This window comes from Meleagris gallopavo, chromosome 6, assembly GCF_905368555.1.
Source record: "Meleagris gallopavo chromosome 6, MGAL_WU_HG_1.1, whole genome shotgun sequence".
Lineage (NCBI taxonomy): Eukaryota > Metazoa > Chordata > Aves > Galliformes > Phasianidae > Meleagris > Meleagris gallopavo.
Window position 1 is genome coordinate 15,790,365 of NC_139409.1, and position 20,965 is coordinate 15,811,329.

Consider the following 20,965-nt stretch of genomic DNA (forward strand, 5'->3'; position numbering starts at 1 on the left):
CTGGCCGGAAGGCAAATATATACACTTTATACCCAAAAGAAACTGCACTTGGCTCTTCTTTGTGTATACCAAGAAGTGTTCAAAATAAAGATGTTAGACCACAGGACTCACCCCACAAAACAGATCATTCAGTAGATATTTTTACTTTTGAAGTCGAAGTTTTCTGCTTTTGCTTTTAATGACAGATTTGCATTATTCAACTGGAAACATTTCTGTCCAAGTCCCATTGCTGAAAGCAGGAACTGAAGAACAGGTCTGAATTTCTAGGGAGAACATCCCCTAGAAATACAATTAGTATACATTTTTTCCCGTAACTACTAAATTTATTTACAAGTTCAAATGTTTTATATATTCCGTTTACATAATAGGAACTCTGTATTACATTCCATAGCTTTTTACAGTGGTAAGTAAAAGGAAAAGCCAATGTCCATAATTAAATTGAACCTTTATTATTCCAAAAACAGATGCAAATATGCAGTATATTTCTGTTTCCATTGGCATATTTCTAAAATACATGTACAACTGTAACTAGTCAGCCTAGGCATTTGGTATATTTTTTAACATTTTCAAGTTCTCCCATGCTGGGATGTCACTATCATAGCTGACAATGGAAAAATAAGCAAATAGAAAGTTATCCTAGTTTCAGAAGAAAAAAAGAATGCATCTGATTTTACTGGGGGGGGAAAAGAAAAAAAACAAAAACAGGTATTACACTCAGAAAACTCTAAAGCAATTTAATGTTAGCTTTAAATGTGGTTATCAATTGTCATTCACATTTATTGGCACCAGCTCAACTATCTGCATCTCCAACCATGTCAAACATTGAACATTAACACAATAATGAAGGCCTTCTCTGCAACAGAAGTTTACAGTCCCAGGAGTCTACCATTAATTGTGCAGAAGATTATAATAAAGCTGTTTAACCTAAAAAAACAGTTCCATGAGATCAGCAGAATACTGGCATACAATTGCTAGCAATCACTTCTACTTGGTTGGAAACTGATTTTTTGTAAGAGGCCAGAATTTCCAGGAGCTTCTGTAAGAGTTGGATGAAGAAGAGGCGGGGAAAAAAAACCCAAAACAAAAAAAACCACCAGCTTTCCTAGCTGTACTGAACAGGACTGGGAATGTTATTTGAAACACATGCTTCAAACATTTTCTGAACTACTTTTAGCAAAAAAAAGTAGCGTCCACTTTGAAGAAATTCTTTGTTGGAATATCAGATGCCTATACATAGTATTAGCACAAACTAATGATATAGGATCTCCAGCAGTATAAAAGCACTTATCAAATCATATCCGTCTACTGTAGTAATAAAACAAATTAGGAGTCTTGTCAGCAGCACATCAGAGGTCACAGGTATTTCTCTTATCCCTGCCGTGGTTCTTCCCAAAACACAGTCCAAAGAGATTAGGCATGTTTAGCCTGTTACTGGTGTTCACATTAAAATCTCTCTCCCAGCTCTGTATGTGTGCATTTTAACTCCAAGAACACTGAGAAGATAAATCAGTAATATTTTTGTTTTACATGGAGTTCTCATAATTCTCTTTAGAGATGCACTCTGTAGCTGCTTTATTCATACAACATGTGCTTTGTTGCATTTCCAAATATATCTTCTTTAAAAGTGATCCCTACCTTCAAACAGAGTGTGAGCATTAGACTACATACTGTTTTACATGTCAATTTGTCACTACCCATAAAAAACTCTATAGTATATATTATGGGGTATCACTTCAAATGCACATGTAGCAGCATGACTCAGGAAGCAATGCCAAAACACACCACAGTACATCTGCACATTTTTCTTCTCAGCTTCAACACAACCGACTAAACCAGAATACTGAATTCAACCCTGAGATTTGCCTTTCTGAATAACTTCTTGTGGAAGAGCAGAAGATGAAGAACATTTTTTATTCTCGTGTCTTATTCCAAAGAGACACAACAAACAGATAAACAACAGAAGCTCACAAGAAACAGAATTAATCATGTCACTAATGCCATACACACATCAGAAAGGGAAAAAAGCTATGCTGCGTAGTCTACTGCACTGCTAGATGTACATTCTTCAGATTATCAGTAACTGTATCCCAGAAGTTATCATCTTACTTCTAGTTTTTTCCCCTCTAGAACAATTTGGATTTCTTTGGCATCCAAAGTCTCGTATTTCAAGAGAGCTTCTGCTAAATTCTTGTGTTCTTTTGCATGAGTCTTCAAGATGTTCTTTGCTCGCTCGTATGAGTCCTAATATTAAACAAACAAAAAAAAGTAGTAGGAATTTTCAAGACATTTGAACAAAAGTAACAGCAGAATTGTTTTTAAAATTGTTTCTGGGTAAATGCAGCTTGGAACACGTACTTAAAGTCGTGCCACACACATCACAGCTAGCACAGCTCCTGTCTCACCTAGATTTAAGATTCAGCTGGCATAACTGCTCAAGAAAACACAGCTTTATGCCACCTCTCCATTTTGCAGAAGTACAACTGAAAACAAAATCCACAGATAAGCCAGAGTATTTTTAAACATGACTTAGAAAGCATTTCTAGATCTGTAAAGTCGCTTATTAAATATTTGATTTTACATTATGGACAGCGTTGCAGCATTCAAGATGTTCCTCAAGATGTAAAGTCCTCCAAACATTGAGCTCTCAAAGTGTTATGTACATCCTGAGAGGTGAGCGCTACCCAGCAAGTCTGCTGTTGCTGCAAGTAAAACTGCCAGCACTACCAGCTTCAATTTTAACTTTCAGTTCTACATTGACGGCTTTTTAGCTCACCAGTCAGTTCAGAAACAGTTTCAGCAATAGTCGTAAGAGTTTAAATATTATTATATATGAATAGTTCTTATGCCTGTAGGAAACTAATTCAGAATACCAGAACAGATCTGGAAGCTTGGTGACAATCAACTGTTACAACCTACCCTAAGCATCTGATTCTGATCCCGTGAGAAACAGAACCCCTGACCAAATGACTCTGATCTCTCTACACAAAACGAGTTAGCTGCAAGTTACGAGATGTGGGAGCAACACGGAGCTGTTGTATCTGTTCTATAACACTTTAGAGCACTATTTTTTTTTCCTATGAATACACAACATACAAATCCTGACGTAATGCAAGAAGAAGTGTTAAGGAACATTAAAAACCCAATGGCAACAACTTGTTATCCACTGCTTGCAAAGGAAAATATATGAGAAATTTTGACATGCAAATATTCCAAGTTGTTGCTATGTGAAATATTGGGAATGCTTGCAACAGCCTTTTGCAAGTATTTTCAGTGATGTACAGTACAAAAGTAAACTGATGCTCAACTCATCTCAAAACAAGCGTATTATAGCAAAAGGAAGATTCTTACCCGTAAAAGCGTTCTTACTTCTTGTTCAATTGCAGATTGAGTTTCAGGGCTAACTTTACCGGTGTCACTATAGGTCATAACACCAAGCTAAACAAACAAAATTGTTCACAAAAAGAATTTCAAACAAAAGCAGCAAAACAAGAAGCCTATCCATTACCTATGTAGTCACTGCAGAGTTCTGTTTCCATAGATCACAGTACAGAACCTTAAGTATTTCATTTAAAAGGAAAACAAAAAGACTACTAACACACCAACAGTGACAATGAAAGAAGTTTCTTTAGAAGGATACAAAACATTTCCTTTACCCTGCCCAACACGAGAAGATTATTCTCAATTCCAAAATTCGCTCAATTCCCACCCCCCTGCCTTGCAGACCTTAGTAACTTCTGAGGTCATTGTGAGGAGAAGATCTTGCAAGTTGATTTTTAAACTACCATATACGCAGGTTTTCTAATTCAGTTTCCTATAGCAGGGCCAATCATAAAGCCTTCCTTTTTGGCAAAATACTTTCCCTATCACAACTGACAGCCATTACAGAACATTCCCATGTAGCATGTAAGTATTTAAGCACTGATGATACACTACCTTCTCACTCATTCCAAACCTAGTCACCATGAGTTTTGCAATTTTAGTAGCGTTGTCAAAATCACTGGAAGCACCTGGATAGCAAACAAATTAAAATTAATTACTGAAACCAAGTTAAATACACCTGCCCATGAACTCTGGTCACAAATTCTTCTAACTACTGATGACTTGACCTGTTGTGATGTGATCACTTCCAAATATGAGCTCTTCTGCTACTCTTCCTCCCATGCAGACATCCATCTGTGCAAGTAACTGGGATCTAGTTTCACTCCATCTGTCATTTTCTGGAAGCAAAGACACCTGGAAGATAAAGAAACACAGTCAGGTAACAAACTGAAGTAATTTGAAAAGTAATCTTGTTTAAATCCAAAGAGGATGTAATGGCTTTACACAACTATGCGAGTGCTCTGGGCCTCCTAGACTATGCCCTCGTCAGGTTTGCTTGGTCTGCTAGCTAAAATAGCTTCCTTTGAGCCACCCCAAAAAAATTAATAACAGAAGCTTACAAGTAGGACCAGAAACAGAATAATCTATTCTATCCATTTCTCCTTATTTTCTACATTTGGACTGAGCACAAATCAACTTCCTGGATGATTCACACCAATTACTGTATCTGAACACATTAACTTGCACAAAAGCTCTGCAGAAACAGACAAGACTGGAACTACACTTTTTCTTTTCTGACAAGAGCTATCGTGCACTTACACAGAAAGAACATCTATAGTAGAGAAACAAGGTGATCAACTAATCTGGTGTAGAAAAAGTCACACTAGACACAAAACAACTGGATAAAGTATGTTTGTATCAGAAGTACAGCTAAGCAATGTTGCTACTCTCTGATCCTTCAGACATTCTTTTAAGTGCTGCACTTGGGTGCTATTTTAACTGTAGCAGAATCAAATCAGTATATTAGCAAGTGCTACTGTATTTCAGAATGAAGGATATTTGTACCATAGAAGAGATAACCAGCTTTCCAAGAGACTGCTGTAACAGCAAATCTCAATACATCCCAATACACATTATATTATAAGGACAACAAATAGCACTGCTGCCAAAATACTTTTTAGAATTATCAGTAAACCAACGAAAAATTATAAAAATACTCACATGCCCCAGGGTTGTTCCTCGTGTCATGATGGTAGCCTTGTTGATCGGCATTGCGTCCTTGGTGTAGTACGCAATGATGGCATGGCCAGACTCGTGGTAAGCAGTGATGGTTTTGTTTTTTTCATCAATTTCTACACTTCTGCGTTCAGGTCCTTCAAAAGGAAGAAAAATTAAATAAACTTGCCTGTACAGCTGGCCGCCATGATACACATGGATTATACATACTCAGAGTACAAAGTAGCAGTTGAACAGCATACAAGCTTAACTAAAATACTACTTGTAAACACTTCGCATTTAAGGAGCATTAATTAGCATCCAAAATTCACCTACCTGTACTTAACAGCAAAGCTGCTTCTGAAGGAATAGACTAAAATGAATCATGAATCTGTCTGATGAAACTGCACTTCTTCTCAAGTTTGATTAGAGTAGACCTTAAGTCTATATGTCACAGGTGTTTGTGTTGTGTTACCGTATGACAGTTAATAGAACAGGAGTTCCAGTTTTCTAATTACCTATTCCCCTCCACATATTCCTAAATGGAGGGTAGGAGGAAATCAAACGTGCACCTTCCTCCGGGTTCACATTTAAAACAATTTCTGAAAGAGCATCAACTCTTAAAGAATGTTTTCTACACTACTTTTAACATAATTATTCTCGGGCCTCAAATACTATTCAGAACTAACTAAACAGAAGATGTATTTGTATAAAAACAAAAACCCTCTCTTCTTCTGCAAAAGTGTAAATCACACACACAGAGAAAACTGCTTTAACGTATACCTATGTGTTATGTATATTATGTCCTACCCATTAGGATTTTGTCCTTGGAGAATTCCAACTCCTTCATGGTTACCATATCTTTTCCATCAACAGCTGCCTTCAAGGCAGCTTGGTTTACAAGATTCTCAAGCTCTGCTCCAGAAAAACCAACTGTACCTCGTGCAATTATTTCTGGATCAACAGCTGCGGGGAAGAAAAGAAAGTCGTTCAAGTCTACAGTGCTCCTGAAAAGTTTTCCACCGTGAACAGATACCAAGAAGCGATCAAATTATGAGCAAGAACCACATTCTACTAAAAATGTTACATTCAAAAGAAGTGCTCCAGCTTTAAAAGAAATGAATGCTAATGCTTAAAGACACTATGACCCGTTCATGGGAGGTAAGAAACACTGCCTCAGAAAACTGTTTTAACACTCTGTAACATTGTGTATTATTGTGTTGTTTATTTTTAGGTACAAGGTAAAGATACTGCTTCTGTTGGAATAAAGGGCTGAGATATCAATGGACTGGTTGAGTATGAACAGTTACATCAACAGATACTGTAATAACGTTCTTACTTACATTGATCATACTTGATTTTATTAAGATACCACTTCAGAATTTCCGTACGACCTCTTACATCAGGCTTGGGAACAGTAACTTGCATGTCAAAGCGACCAGGACGAATTAAAGCACTGCAGGGGAAAGATCATTTAATACACTGACTCAAAAAGGCTGCAGTAAACTGTTCCTAAGAGATATGAGCAAGACAGATGTACCTGATCCTTCTAAAGATGTCTACATAAACCACATTTCATTTCTTATTTGTGGCTAAGGTGAAAGATACATTGTCAAGCAATTTTAAATGTTTTTATATTTGTAAATAAGATATAGTAAGATACTATTGTTAACTACTACTAAAATGCACTGCAAAAAAGGAACACAGGCAGTCAAATTAAGTCGAAAATCTTGCAGAAGTTTTAGTTATTTACAAGCAGGTTACTTATTTCTTAATACTTAGCTTAACAACCTTTTAAGTGCCTCTTCAATTTAAGTAACTCTTCAATTTACAAACCTCTTTAGCTGCAAATACCTTCAACTATAATACTGTAATAACTGAAAATTATCAAAGCAAGCTTTAGTTGCTGTATTTAAAAAAAGAAAAACATGCCATGGAAGTGATCAGTGAGTCATACTCACTTATCTAATGCTTCAGGAAAGTTTGTTGCACCGATAATAACAACACCTTCATTAGGTTTAAAGCTGTATTAAAAAAAAAAAAAAAAGGCAAGAATGCATTTTTATACAGAATTTACACTTATTTTAAACAATTTCTATTTCTTATTAGGGATGGCTTCAACTGACCAGTCATCTCAACTCACGTTTGATCCACTAATGACTACGTTTATCCCAGTAACTGGTTGAAAATCATGCCCTGATCTCAGAGTTGAGATCCGATAAGAAATTATTTCAGGTAACTGTAGATACTACACTACTGTAACTTAAAAGCTTCTGTGTTACTTAAGGCCATTAATGACAACTTTCTACTACTGCCAACAGTAACATAAGAGCATTATCGTAGTATTATATAGATTTATATCCTTAAAAGTATTTTTAAAAGTTAAGACAACCAAAGCTGTAAGGAAGAAAAATTCATCCAAATATTCAAAATACTAGTCAACACCTTCTATACCCTCAGAATCCAGATATTTACCCATCCATTTCAGCAAGAAGTTGATTAATGGTCTGCCTTGAATATGGATGCATTGGAGATTCAATTCTCTTCCCACCAACAGAGTCCAACTCATCAATAAATATAACACATGGTGCATTTGCTTTTGCTTCCCCTGGCAAAAGAAAAATAGCTGAAGAACACTTCAACCACACAAACTAGCAGAAAGCATACGATGCAATTCAAGATTCTCCTATTCCTATTAGCCTTGCATTATGGAACACTGTATCACCACCAAAACTGTCGCAATTTTAGTCTCCATTTCAAAGAATGTATTTCATTCTTGAAGCAACAGAGCAGCAAGTTTTTCATCTCTACACCAACTTCTATATTCTTATCATGCTACAAAAAAATCACAAGTGCAGTAGATTAAGAAATTCACCCTATCCTCTATCAGCTTCATAGAACAGTTTATTTTGCAGGCTCAGGTACAAAACATTAATCTATTAAGTAAAAATAAGGTCATTTTTACAGAGCCTGCCTTTTAATGGCAAAAGACATCACCCTCAAGCACACAGGTAATGAGAACAAAATAAAATACAGTGATAAACTTTAAGATAAGATTTGTACATGCATACCAGGACGCAGTTCATCTCATCCAGCTGAACATACATCTAGTGTCAATGTTAAGCTGACCTGTACTTATCTAAACTTTATAACCATCAGAAAGAAAGGCACACTTTGTTCCCCTTCTAAAAGAAAGCGACATTTCTTCTACAAATGCAAATCACCTCTTACAGTGCTGATGCACGACACTATCAATCGTACATGCAAAAGACAAGTTCATTTCTCCCTCAACACCCTCTGTAATATTTCATTTATTTCCATAGTTAAAGAAAGCCTCTCTTGTGCAAACTATTAACTTAAAAATGTAACAGTTTCATTCTAAGCCCTTTATTCCAGTACCATTGAAGGGAGCAAGATTTACATTTTACGGTAATACAATTACAAATTAAAATATTACTTTTATTTACAGAACACTGCATCTTTGATTAAATAACTTCTACTCTCACTGGCATGCTGTAACATCAGTTATAATTTTGCTACAATTTCATTTTGACCACCAAGTGTCTACAACCAATTGCTGCTCATGGAAATCAAAGACACTTAAACACTTACGGCTTTGTCATCCTTGATACTGTGTTTTTTTCCAGTAACCAAAACTGAACTTTATCAAAACTGATACTTTCACTATCTGTAAACAACACTGGATACTCATCTTGCACACTGAAAGATTTCAAAAACACAAATGCTCAACTTACTGAATAGGCTTCGGATGCGACTCGCTCCCACACCAACAAACATCTCATCAAACTCTGACCCAGAAGCGTAATAAAATGGCACATCAGCTTCACCAGCTACAGCTCGGGCAAGAAGAGTTTTGCCAGTACCAGGTGGTCCAACCAACAGAATACCTGAAAGAAAAGAAAATATAAAAGAAAAACAACGCAATGACAACAAATCCATACAGGCTTATTAGACAGCTGTGCTTTCTGTGCATTAAAGGAATTTGTATTTGGCTTCAAAAAGCTCTGCTATCCTATTTCAGATACTGCTCATTCCTTGCAGTATGAAGGGGCTCCTTTAAAAGATCTGGAGTCTGATCCACATTTAAACAACCACAAAAAAACGTTTGTAAGACTATCAAATAAAAGCTGAAATGGGACAAAATGAGGAAATCCGCTACAAATGCCCAATATTGTTTTACTATTTATCTCAAATATAAAGAAAATGGAACAGTGGTATTTAGTACCATTTTGATCATGCACCTTTTTGACTCCAAAACCAAAGGAAAAAATATTCAAGGATTAGTCTATAAATCAGTCATTCAACATGGAACAAAGGTACAAAAGGTGGCCACGTCTACATACAGTTCTCACTTCTGTGAGCAATGATTCTTACCTTTTGGAAGTTTACCTCCCAGCACAGTAAATTTATGCGGGTTTTTCAGGAATTCTACAACTTCCTGCAATTCCTGTTTAGCTTCTTCAACCTACACATTAAAAGCATGTCACAAAAAGTCAATAAGCATTCAAAAAATACTGCATCTTTTTTGTAGATAAACTTTGCACTACAGGCTTAGATAAGTTTATTTGAACAAAAATATAAAATGGAAGGAAAGGAGATAAGAGTATCACAAAACTTTTGTGTCGATACCAAGCCTATTTCCCAGAATTGTTTACATGAATCAGTAACACTGAAGTTCACAAAACTAAGGGATAACCAAACAGTTCAGGACCAGATCTGACCACCAAGACAAATATAATCATAAACTATGTCAAGATATCAACTTAATCAGTTAAAAAAATTAAGCTATTCAGGCAAGGGAAGTCCTCATCCTGCAACACATAGCTAAGGAACAGATGAAGAGCAAAAATAATAAAGTTATCCCACCAGCAGTGTCAGGCCCAGTTGTTTCTAGGAATTTCCATGTCTGCAATAAATATGTGAAAGTGCAATTATCATGTCTTTCAAATATAACAAGAAATGTGCGAAGTCAAAGAAAACCACAGATTATAACTTGAAGTCAGTATGCAGCTCTGCTTACATTCCAATATATTGAGAAAGTTTTGGAGGAAGGAGAGGAGCAAAGAAATGAGGTCAGTTACTGAAGACTGCACTGCTCCTCTACTTCACAAAAATAGGAAATGTAATTCAATCATTCATATTCTCCGCTTCAATTTTAACACCTTAGGCTTATCCAAATATCAGAAAGATTTGTTTCTTTTAAAACAGGTCATAAAAACCAGTTCCTTTAACAGAGTAAGATGTCCTCCAAGCTCACAGTGCTTACTCAAAGAATTAACAAATTTCTGAATTGACTTTTGAGTTCACAATTTTTGAACTTACCCCTTTTACATGTTCAAAGGTAACATTTTTCAGCTGGATTGGATCCACTGCTGCATCAAAGATACTTGATGTTCTAAAGCGCACTGAGAGCAGAAAAGGAAAGGCAAAATTTATGCAAAGTTACTTTGTTCCAAGACCATACTTTGCACTCAAATCCATACAATGTTAAGCCATCACCTTTACACACAGCCTTTTAAAAAGCAATGTTTCCATTTACAAGCGTGCAGCAAGAATAAAAAACACCAAAAAAACACTTAAAATATTTTCAGTTAATTCAGTGGTAAGCTCTTTTAAGCACAGAAAGCTCTGCATCCAAAAGCAGATACACAGAAACGCAAGTTCTCCTTCAACATTAAAAAGCTTTCTTCAGACCAAATCATAGCTCAGCATGAAGGTGAAATTCTCCAGTTATCTGAGCTCAGCCTTTGTTCATTCTGCCATTTCCAGCAGATTTCTCATGATGGCAGTTGGCCATGCAAGTACCTACTTACTGTAAATTAGGTTGCGACAACAAATAGAAGTTGAAAAACTGAATCCTATTCCCTACTGCTGACAACTTAGATATCACAGCATTTAAATTCAAAGACTAACACAATCTATGTAGAGACTGCCTCTATGTTAGTTTCCACGCAACTGTTTCACTGAAATAATCAGGAAAAAATAACTAAAAAACCAAAGTTGTTCTTGAAAACATTCTGTAGCATTAGAGTTTAAAAGACTGTAGTCAAAAGCAGTGACTATCTTCCATTAGTACAATGAAGCATTATCCTAACAACAATCATACAAAAACACATTTAATTTGAGCTAAATACGCTGGAAGGAATAAAGTAAGATGACTTCAAAAAAACATAACTAACCGGCATCTGAAAAGGAGCCTTTCCCAGGTAAAAATGAAGAATATACAGCAAGATAAAAACATAAAACGAAGAGAAAGAAGGAAAGCAAACGGGATCTTCTTAAGGAATCTGTAAAAGAAAACAAAGAAAAACATTAAATAGACTAAAATAAACTACTTTCTGAACACAAAGACAAAAATACATGGACTAAAACAACTTACCAAGTGTCTTCTGCAGGAATACCTGTGCTTTCAAAAAGCCCTCTGCAAAACCAGTTTTAAAAGCATCCTGGTGTGCTTCTGGGATGTTTTTTGTTTTCATTAGCGCATCCAAGTTCTCAATATCAATTCTTCGTTTTCTCAGTAAAAAGCCCTAAAATGCATTCCACAACAACGTTAGCCTATGCTAAGTTCTGACAGTTAACTTCTTTGGTACCATGGTGAGGGAAAGGGAAAAATAAAAGCTTGAAATTCAGATGCTGCGGGGTTAGACAATATAAACCAGTAGGCTAAGTGTGAGATCACAAAGGCACAAGCAAGAGCCATCTTTTTTGCTCTGAACAGATCAGGCTCCAAACCCCAAACGGACAACTGAGCCAAGAGAGCTTTGCACACAGCTCGCTTTATACACTGGATTCAGTGCAAGTTATTTGCTTAAGCCTTTTCCTTCATGAAAATCACTTATTCCCAAATGTGAAATATTCTCCAACTGTAGTTCTGACAGAGTTGATTAGATATGTATCATACCCTCTCAAATCAAAGACCACGACCACATGGAGCTAGCTCTGGTGCATCTCCATCCATAGAAAAATTAGTCCAGAGATTAAGTAAATCACACATGCCTAGACAAATTGGAAAGTTCAGAACTAATTTACACACAAAATAAGAACCAATGATACAATTAGCCTGACTTCTACATAACCAGTTATTAGCAAAGAGTATCGAAATCAACTTTGTCTTGGTAAGTGCCTGGCTACCTCAAGCCTAGAGTTCTCTACTGAATTAAAAGCAGACAAGTTTTTAAACCCATAGAAACATCAAGTTTAAAGTTTTTGCATCTTAAAAAAGATAATTACTACAAATAAGTCTATTCTCAAAGCATCAATAACATGCTGGATCACTAAGAAAAAAAAAATTAAGAAAAAGGTTTTGCATTAACTCGCTGTATTTCTGTTTAAATACTTAACTGACTCCAAGCTATTTTAAACAAAACCACAAAAACGGAATAGACAGTTTTATTTCCAAAACATAAAACCAGTTTTTTGATTTGAAATTATCTCCCTGAAGATTAAAATAATCTCTAGTCATAACATATTAAACAAATCTGTGTATTAATGAGAAAACCAGTACATTGCCATTTAGTTCAGAATTTAGAATTACTAATGCAAAAGAAATATATTAGAGCACTCTTGGTAAATTACAAAGATTTACTTAAGAAGCACAACTTCCTAAAGTTATCTGTAGTTACCTTCAAAAGCGAAGGAAAAGAACTCTTTGTTTCAGTGAATTGTTCTGTGGTTGACTGCAAACGCCTCGATCTTGACCGCAATGTCTTAAAGCTCCGGCTCTGTATGTAAACTTGGGTTTTAAAACAAAAAGTAATTATGAGAAATGGAAAATTTGGAGCTCTCTCTTACTACGACACTACAATTAAAAACATAAGTAATTTCAATTTATTAAATGAAAAATATATGGAGCAAACATAACCTCCCCAAAATAATCAAGTTAGCGAAGAAAATCGCAGACCATTTCCAGCCAAAAAAATGTGAAGTTGTCAGAAGGCACTTTTGAATCTATAGGAATAAACAGTATAAATAAATGAATCAAAATGTTTTAGTGATATGTGCATTGTTTAGGCAACCCTGAACAACAGCTGTAATCCAAACTTTCAATTTCAAGTATGCTATGCTGTGTTTAATAATACATTTTTTTTCATAATAATTTTTAAGGAAAATTGATCAACTCTATCATCATCTCTGAGAACAGAGAAACAAACAGAGCAATTAAATCCAGGCACGCTGACAAATCTTTCATATTTGAAATCTGAACCAGAAGGATGGGAATAAAAATTCATGCTTTAAGACAAGATCTATTCAAAAGCTGAACAGATGTCAGTATTTGAACTCACTGAGCTCCTAATTACTTTCTTGCTAAAACAGCCCTGCTATTACCCTGCTTTTACCCATCATGTAACCAGGAGCAGTTTAAACAAATCATGAAACCTTAGAAAGACCAGTAGATTCAACTGATTTATGGATTCAAAATAAATCTTCTGTTGTCTTTTAATAATATTATACACAAATACTAACAACTTTGAACAATATTGTCTTGTTACAGCACATTTACTAACTTAAATCTGAAAACATACAGCTCAAATGCAAGAACAGTCTCAAAATTACTGTGCTATATCAATTTAGAGGCTCTTCCTGGAGGTTTACCAATGTTTCCTGCATGACCTCTCATTAAAAGATAAGAAAAAGACCTTCTCAAAAGGAAAATGTAATGAAAATTAAAAGCAAAGTGCAGTTCACTGCTTCATACCTGGCCAACACCTGAGCTCGGAACAGAAGTGTTGGAGGGGATGAGGATGCCGTCTGTACAAACATGATGAGCGTAAAGCACTAAAGATGTCCACAAACCCTGTAAGAATTGATATAACAGAACGTAAACACATGTTAAATGGTAATTAAACATTAACTCTCGCACAGGTTGTTTTTCCTTTCTTAAACATGAATTCCATTTTGCTAGACCCCCCCATCCTTACTCCCATCCACATGCTGACAAACGAGATGTTGTTTACATGCTTCTTTCCCTAACATCTTTATGATACCTTCACTTCCTGCATTTAATGCCAGTCCCAACAAAACATATTTAAGGAAACACTCTTGTTTTGTTGTTTTTTTCCCCTGGAAAGGAAATACTCTATGCATCCTGTTAACAGTTTGTTACCCTGAACTCCCTTTTATTTAGTCCTCATGTAACACTGCTTCAACAAAAAACAGGACAGCCTTCTGTAAACTGGAGATTTTCACAAATGTGTTACACTAGTAAATGAGCAAAATCCATTTTATTTGGTGGAACAAAGTGGTGATTAAATTTCTAACTTAGTCTCGTCATTAAGATATGTCCTCATGCTATAGCTGAGTTCAGACAAGTTCAACAATCACCAACTTCAAGCATGAGCTCAAAATTGCATTCACATTTCTAAAACATAAAAAGAAGAATCCCATGATTCAAATAAACAAGACATTCGCACTCTTTTCATTAAAAAATGTACTAGACGTTTTAAAACTGTGAGTTATCTATAACACAAGAAGAACACAGCTCACTTTCACAGTTTAACTCTACTCATTTTCATCAGCACTTCACTCTAAAACATACCATGCTTATTTTCAAAGAACGACTCAGCAGAGACGTACGACGTATGCCACCGTGACGAGACTTTGTTATCTGGGTAGTACCCAGGAAGCAACCTGTTCATGAGCTCTTTGTATTGGTGTGGTTTCAAATCAGACAATCCCAGATCTCTGAAATTAAGTACAGACTGGAAAAAAAAAAAAAAAAGTGTTCAGAATTTACTTCATATTGTTAATAATTTGAAATTAGCCACGTTAATTGCAAAATATAGGTTTTGAGACAAAAAGCTCAGACAAAGAAAAAGCAACGAGAAATAAATGAAAGGACAGTTTAAGAATATTTGCTACTGTCAACACAAAACAGCTTCTCCATGTGTTCACACTGATATTTTCATGATCAGGGTACACTTATTGTAAGCAAATTTTCTTCCCAATTCAGTCTTCTTTTTTAATACCTTTCACGATAGGAAACTCCTGATAGGACAAGGGGAAAATGGTATCAAACTAAAAGAGAAGAGATTTAATTTGGATATAAGGAATTTTTTTATTTATTTATTTATTTTTTACACAATAAGAGTGGTGAGGCAATGGCCACAGGGTGCCCAGAGCAACAGTGGACTGGTCAGGATGGATCAGGCTATGAGCACCCAATCCAGTGTGCGTGCCCCAGTTTGTCCATCACAGGGGAGCTGGGCCTGTAAGGGCCCTTCCAACTCAAACAGTTCTATGATTGCAATAGACACACACACAAAAAAAAGTTCTTTTCCAATTCTTTCTAATCTTCATGACTGGGTGTGAGGGGGATGATGTACAGCAATATCCAGCCATTTTATTTCATTCACTTTCTCATTTGTTTTTTTGGCCAGGCTTTTTACAGAAAAACTTTGATAAAGCAAATTTAGCAGCAACATGAAGACCAGATATTTAAATACTATATCCAGAATTCAAATAAAAATCTGAAAATAATAATCATTCTTGTATGAAATGAAAGGTATGAGATGAATGGACACAAGGAAAGGAAAAAACTTTGTATTTAGAGGAGCATAAGAACTAAGATCTGTAATTTCTTACACAGAAAATTAAAGATACTATGAGAAAAGCAAAAGGTGCATCCACTGAGTTACCAAAGAAGTAATCTCAATTTAAGGAAATGTAATCCTGCATCTTACAGACGGGTATTTTTTAAACACGCTCAACTATAAAAACATTTTCCTATTGGCTTTGACCCTTTAAAATATATATTAGCCTCTCAAGAGAGCTTTTCACTAGGCTTAATATTTTCTTAAATAAGTAGTAAATGTATGTCAAACTATCCAAAATGTATTTGCATATAAATTATCGTTTTTTATTGTTAGAACACTATGGGTTATATTTTCATTTTTCCTAAATTATTTTAACATAAACTTTAGGTTCTATTTTTGAGATGAAACTAGATGCTCAGTAAGACATACATGAATAAAACATCAAAAGCTGAAGTCATTTTAAAAGGGTCTCCTGGATGTATCCATAGTTATCACTGCATTCAAAGTTGATTTAAGCAGAAATAGATTCTCTTCATCTCAGGAAGTTATTACTGCATTTTTTTCTTATTAAAAAAGTACTGTATTTTTGTAGGACTAACAAGACTCTGACTTATTGAAGTTCTGTCAAAAAAAAAGTTGCATTCTATCCATCCATATTTCCATTACAACATTTAATAAAACGAGTCAAATATTGAATTAAGTTATAAGCAAAAGACCCATTTTCCAAAAGTTTCCAGTACCTCACTGCTCTGAGCATCGTGCTCTGAGGTGGTGTCCCTCTGGGCAGGCTGTACGGATGTCGTGCTGGCAATAGTAGTGGAGGGTTTTGGAGAATGAAAGGCATTGATAAGGTGACTCAAAGGAACGGTAGCCTGTAAGAAAAAAAATAACACTTTAAGCTGTCTTCAACAATTTAAACAAGTCTCCCTTCCAAACTATGGCTTAAAGTACCTTGTACATTGCCTTTTAACCGAGAATTGCATAACAAATCACATGTATTTAGTTTCAACACTACTCTGTGAGTTGGTAGCTCGAATTACAGAAAAAAATGGGAGTTTAAGTATGTACAACAGAAGTTAGCAAAGTTTGGATGAGAAAAACAGCCACGTTTCCTGTTCCTTTTCAGACATAACATGGATTCTAGAAAATAATCACTACATTTTCAAATACAGAAACAGGTACAGATTATCAACATTTAGGCAACACAAAGACAGCCCTCAGTTCCCACCCAAACATTTAGTTAGTTAGAAAACTAACACAACTTAAGGATGCTTGCTGAAATAGTATGAAAACAAAGTTACTGATACAATACTTCCATCATGAATTTCAGGACTGTTTTTCCTCCAAGTATGATTTATTTGTTGTACTACAAAAGTGCTGTTACAGCCTGATAACAGAACAATATAATTTGTTGCTATCTTTGACAAATACTCCACAATTTTGTATCTTATTTGTATGAAATGACTGAAACTAAATGTGATTTTCCCTTATAGGAACTAAGCTTCTATCCACAGGAAAGATGTATAGCTTTTGGAGAGGGTCCAGCAAAGGGCCATGAAGGTGATCAGAGGGCTGCAGCACTTCTCCTATGAAGACAGGCTAAAAGAGCTGGGCTTGTTCAGCCCAGAAAAGAGAAGGGAGACCTCACTGCAGCTTTCCAATATTTAAAGGAAGATGATGAACGTGAGGGAAATCAATTTTTTTATGTAGGCAGCTAGTGATAGGACAAGGGGAAATGGTTTTAAACTAAAGGAGGGCAGATTTAGATTGGATGTCAGGGAGAAGTTTTCTGACTGACTGTTGAGGTGCTGGCATAGGTTGCCCAGAGAGGCTGTAGATGTTCCATCCCTGGAGGTTCAAGGCCAAGTTGGATGGGGCCCTGGGCAGCCTGGTCTAGAACCTGGTCTGTGACAGGGTGCTTGGAACTAGATGATCCTTGAGGTCCCTTCCAACCCAAGCCATTCTATGACCACGGTTAAATTACCTCCCAAATAGAAACATACAAGCACACAAAAAGGAAACACAGGCATTTGGAGAGATAGAGGTAAAGCAATAGCAAAACTATTTCCACATTGAAAAAAATATGCAAGTTTACACCACCTCTTGAAATGTTTAAATGCTATTTATTTACAGTTATTGCTTTTCAGGAACTCTTTTTACATGGTATTTCCAAGGCCATCTTGGTGTCAGGACAAAACTAAGCACAAAGATCACCTGTCCAGTAGACTTCACAATGTAGCTGCAGAAGAGAATACTCTTCAAGCAAAATTAACAGAAAAAAAGAAAGGTAAATGAGATCATTCCTCTCACCAGTGGCCAGGACTTAACTTCAGATATTAAGATGGACTATTATAACACAGAAAACTCTAGATTACCCATGGACATATTACCTCAATAGTAGATCTCGTCAAGCTGATTTTACTTGAAGTTATTCAAACTCCATGGGTAAATAGTGTTTAATCACGAGGATTTAATCAAAATCTTAATAGCTCAAAGGAACTTATTTGTAAGTACTGTGGGCTCTAACATTGTTAAAATAAATAAAACACCTCTTTTCCTCTATGAAGTGTTACTTCTTCGACTTGAATCACTTATATTTTTCCTGTACTATAGAGTTTATTTTTAAGTTTACATTTTTTCCCTTAGGATCCCAATTTAGCAACCTCTCTGAGTACCACACCAGCCTATACAAAGCATGCACACGCAGCACAGTTAATTCTGCAGTTCAGCAGCCCTCAGCCATTTCAGTGACACCATTTTGTGAATTGGTATGCCCTGGGCTTCTGCTCCATCATGACCACGGCTGCCACGAATACACAGTACAAGTCATTTCAACACTTCTGAAACGCCCCATTGCCAGTATGTATCGCTAGGCAGGAACTGGGCTGCAGCTCCTGCTGTGTGAACACCACCTTGCGACTGCTGATTAAGCCCCTGCTTAAGTTCTTCAAGAACTTCCACGTGTTTTGACTAGACAGAAGGCACAGAAAGACTGCGCTGCACAATGTGAGAAGTCCCTCAGAATTAACTGCTCAAGATAAACTCCAGAAGTTTGAAGTAAGATTATAAAGACTCCAGTGATCAAAGTCGGCATGCAAACCACTTACCAAATTTCCCCGCTGCATTTCCCAATACAAAAACGTGGAATGATGCATTCCCGAAAACAACGTCACTCCTCTCACTTCATAACACCAACAAAAGCAATTAACATGAAGCCCACTGTAACACAGTAATCCCACCAATGCAAAACTCAAGGATAAAAGACTGGTTCAGATGGAAGCCCACACAACTCACAAGTGACATCCTGCTCACCGGCTCACGAATGGTGTCCTCCCTTCCAACTGCATCCAAATTGTTTTACGTAAGATAATTAAAGGACTTCTCGTCCACTACTGCCTAAGCCGCTTCTTTCTCACTGCCACAACGCCCCGTGACAGCCAACTGCACAACTCCAGCTGTGCGAATAGAACAGCCCCCGCTACCACGACAGAAACAAACAATAAGAAATGCCTCCCTGCAGGTTACCTGCTTCAGCCGTACCCCGCTCTCTCCTCCAGTGCCACGTTCGGTTCCCCCGTTCTCCCCCGCCCCAGAACACCAAACGGCCGCAGCCCCGCAGGGACCCCCGCCGCCCGCCCGGCGCCCCGTCCGAGCCCCAGAGGAGCCCCCAAGAGCAGTCCAGTGCGGAAGGGCCCCGAACCGCACACGGCCAGACTCCTTACCTGAGGCTGCACGGTGGAAAAGGAAAACATTCTCCTGGCGGTGAGCACGGGGCGCTGCCCCGCTTCCCGGCCCACGCGAGAAAGCCGCGCCCTCCCGCCGCCCGGCCGCTGTGGCAGCCGCCGCGAGCAGGAGGACCCCGCCGGCCGGGAAAATGGCCGCCCCCTGCGGCCGGCCGCCACCAGGCCCGGAGCGAGCCCGGAAGCGGTGGAAGAGCTTCCGGATCCGCCACCTACCGCCCGCCCCACCCACAACCAGGTTGCTCAGCAACCCATTTTTCCCTCAGCGCCACGCCATCTGCGTCGGGAGCTGTGGTACGGGCTGAGCCTGCTGCTCGCGCGGGAACAGAAAGCGGCGAGGCCGGAGGGAGTGGTTTGAGATCGAAGGCTCCATCTAAGCCTCCTATACCAGCATGTCTGTTAGACAGATTCTTCCAGCATCAATAACCTAAATGCTGTTATTCACGTTCAGTTACCATGTAATCTAAATGATAGAATGGGCATATATACCTGCACATAGCAGAAATTGGTCTTTGATATTCATCCCTTCTCCTCGCTTTCAGCTGTCTTTCCATGTGCCCAAAAATTACTTTTGGATGTTTATTATCATTTTCTTTCTTTCACCTGACTGCTGTTCTTCACTGTTGTTCCTTTCTTCACCAAAAACATCAGTTTACACAGATCCAAATCAGCACAGCCTTCGCACATCTCCCTGCTGCCTTCCACAAGCACCAACACGATCACCACAATGTGGGTCAGCCAGGTAATTTGGCAGAATCTTCACACAGCAGTACAAAAAGGCAATTAGCATCGCTCGGGATCCACCCAGTGAAGTTTTCCACACCGCTGATGTTGCATCAAAGCATTGTGCTGATGGACTGCCTGGTTACACAACCTGATCTGTGAGTGCAATGCCACCGAAAGGCTGTCCTTCCTGCCGTCAGTTGTGCTTTTCTGCTTAAACTGCTGCTGACAAAAGGCAACAGCTGAACTAATGCTGAAGAGTTAAATGAGAAACAGCCATTGATAAGCTTATATACAACATTATTTCCTACACTGGCACATTAAATTAACAAGCAAGACTTCCACTGGCAGTGTCAGATTCTAAGCGAAGTATGTACCTTAAAACAAAACAGAAGTCTGATGACACTGTCTTACTGAGTTACTGAAGACCATAGGTCTGCACTGACCTCTAGAGAAATGGCTCTCTGCTAACATAGAGACAGCAGCAAGGCAATGATAACTGGTTGAAATGAATTATTGACAGCAATGTATATAGAAAAGCAAGATAAAAACAACAGGATGAGGGATATTAAAAAATAAAGACCAGGAGAACAGCTGAGAGCTGTAAAACTGGTAAACACTGAGGGCCCTAAAACTGAGAGCCTCCACTGGAGGCCTCCACTCTAATCGGGCTGTATCACAGATGGTTTGTCACAAGGCCATGGTTTGATAACAGGAAGATAGTAACAAGGTTACTTACATGGCATATGCCATTCCCCTTCCTGCTGTTGCAACAGGAAAATGCAGACTGTAGCTGTAGAGATACACAAACTGAATAAAGAAAACACACAGCAACCTGGCCTAAGACAAATGGAGGCTGAAGTAAGAAATAGAGGGGCAAAAGTTCATAGAATCATAGAACCACAGCATGGC

At 37.6% G+C, this 20,965-nt stretch overlaps 1 protein-coding gene across 1 annotated transcript; it reads right to left on the reverse strand.

The window, feature by feature from the left end:
* Positions 1–426: 426 nt before the first annotated feature.
* On the reverse strand, positions 427–19,535 carry YME1L1 (YME1 like 1 ATPase). The gene is made up of 19 exons (XM_003207007.4): positions 19,313–19,535; positions 16,331–16,462; positions 14,594–14,756; positions 13,754–13,852; positions 12,681–12,790; positions 11,435–11,585; positions 11,235–11,342; positions 10,378–10,460; positions 9,430–9,520; positions 8,790–8,942; positions 7,510–7,642; positions 6,996–7,058; positions 6,378–6,490; positions 5,845–6,000; positions 5,041–5,192; positions 4,107–4,233; positions 3,934–4,007; positions 3,349–3,435; positions 427–2,241 (listed from the first exon to the last, which is right to left on the reverse strand). The coding sequence occupies exons 1-19, from the start codon at positions 19,340–19,342 to the stop codon at positions 2,098–2,100; spliced, it is 2,169 nt and encodes a 722-aa protein (XP_003207055.1). The 5' UTR covers positions 19,343–19,535; the 3' UTR covers positions 427–2,097.
* Between the last annotated feature and the right edge of the window lie 1,430 nt (positions 19,536–20,965).

What these genes read in the sequence shown, in the direction of transcription:
- YME1L1 (XM_003207007.4), bottom strand. Translation starts at nt 19,342, where the DNA reads ATGTTTTCCTTTTCCACCGTGCAGCCTCAG. An exon ending in CAAGGACAAAATCCTAATGG is followed by an intron (nt 5,193 to 5,844) that starts GTAGGACATAAT and finishes TTCCTTTTGAAG; the next exon opens with GACCTGAACGCAGAAGTGTA. An exon ending in GAGGAACAACCCTGGGGCAT is followed by an intron (nt 4,234 to 5,040) that starts GTGAGTATTTTT and finishes TTTATCTTCCAG; the next exon opens with GTGTCTTTGCTTCCAGAAAA.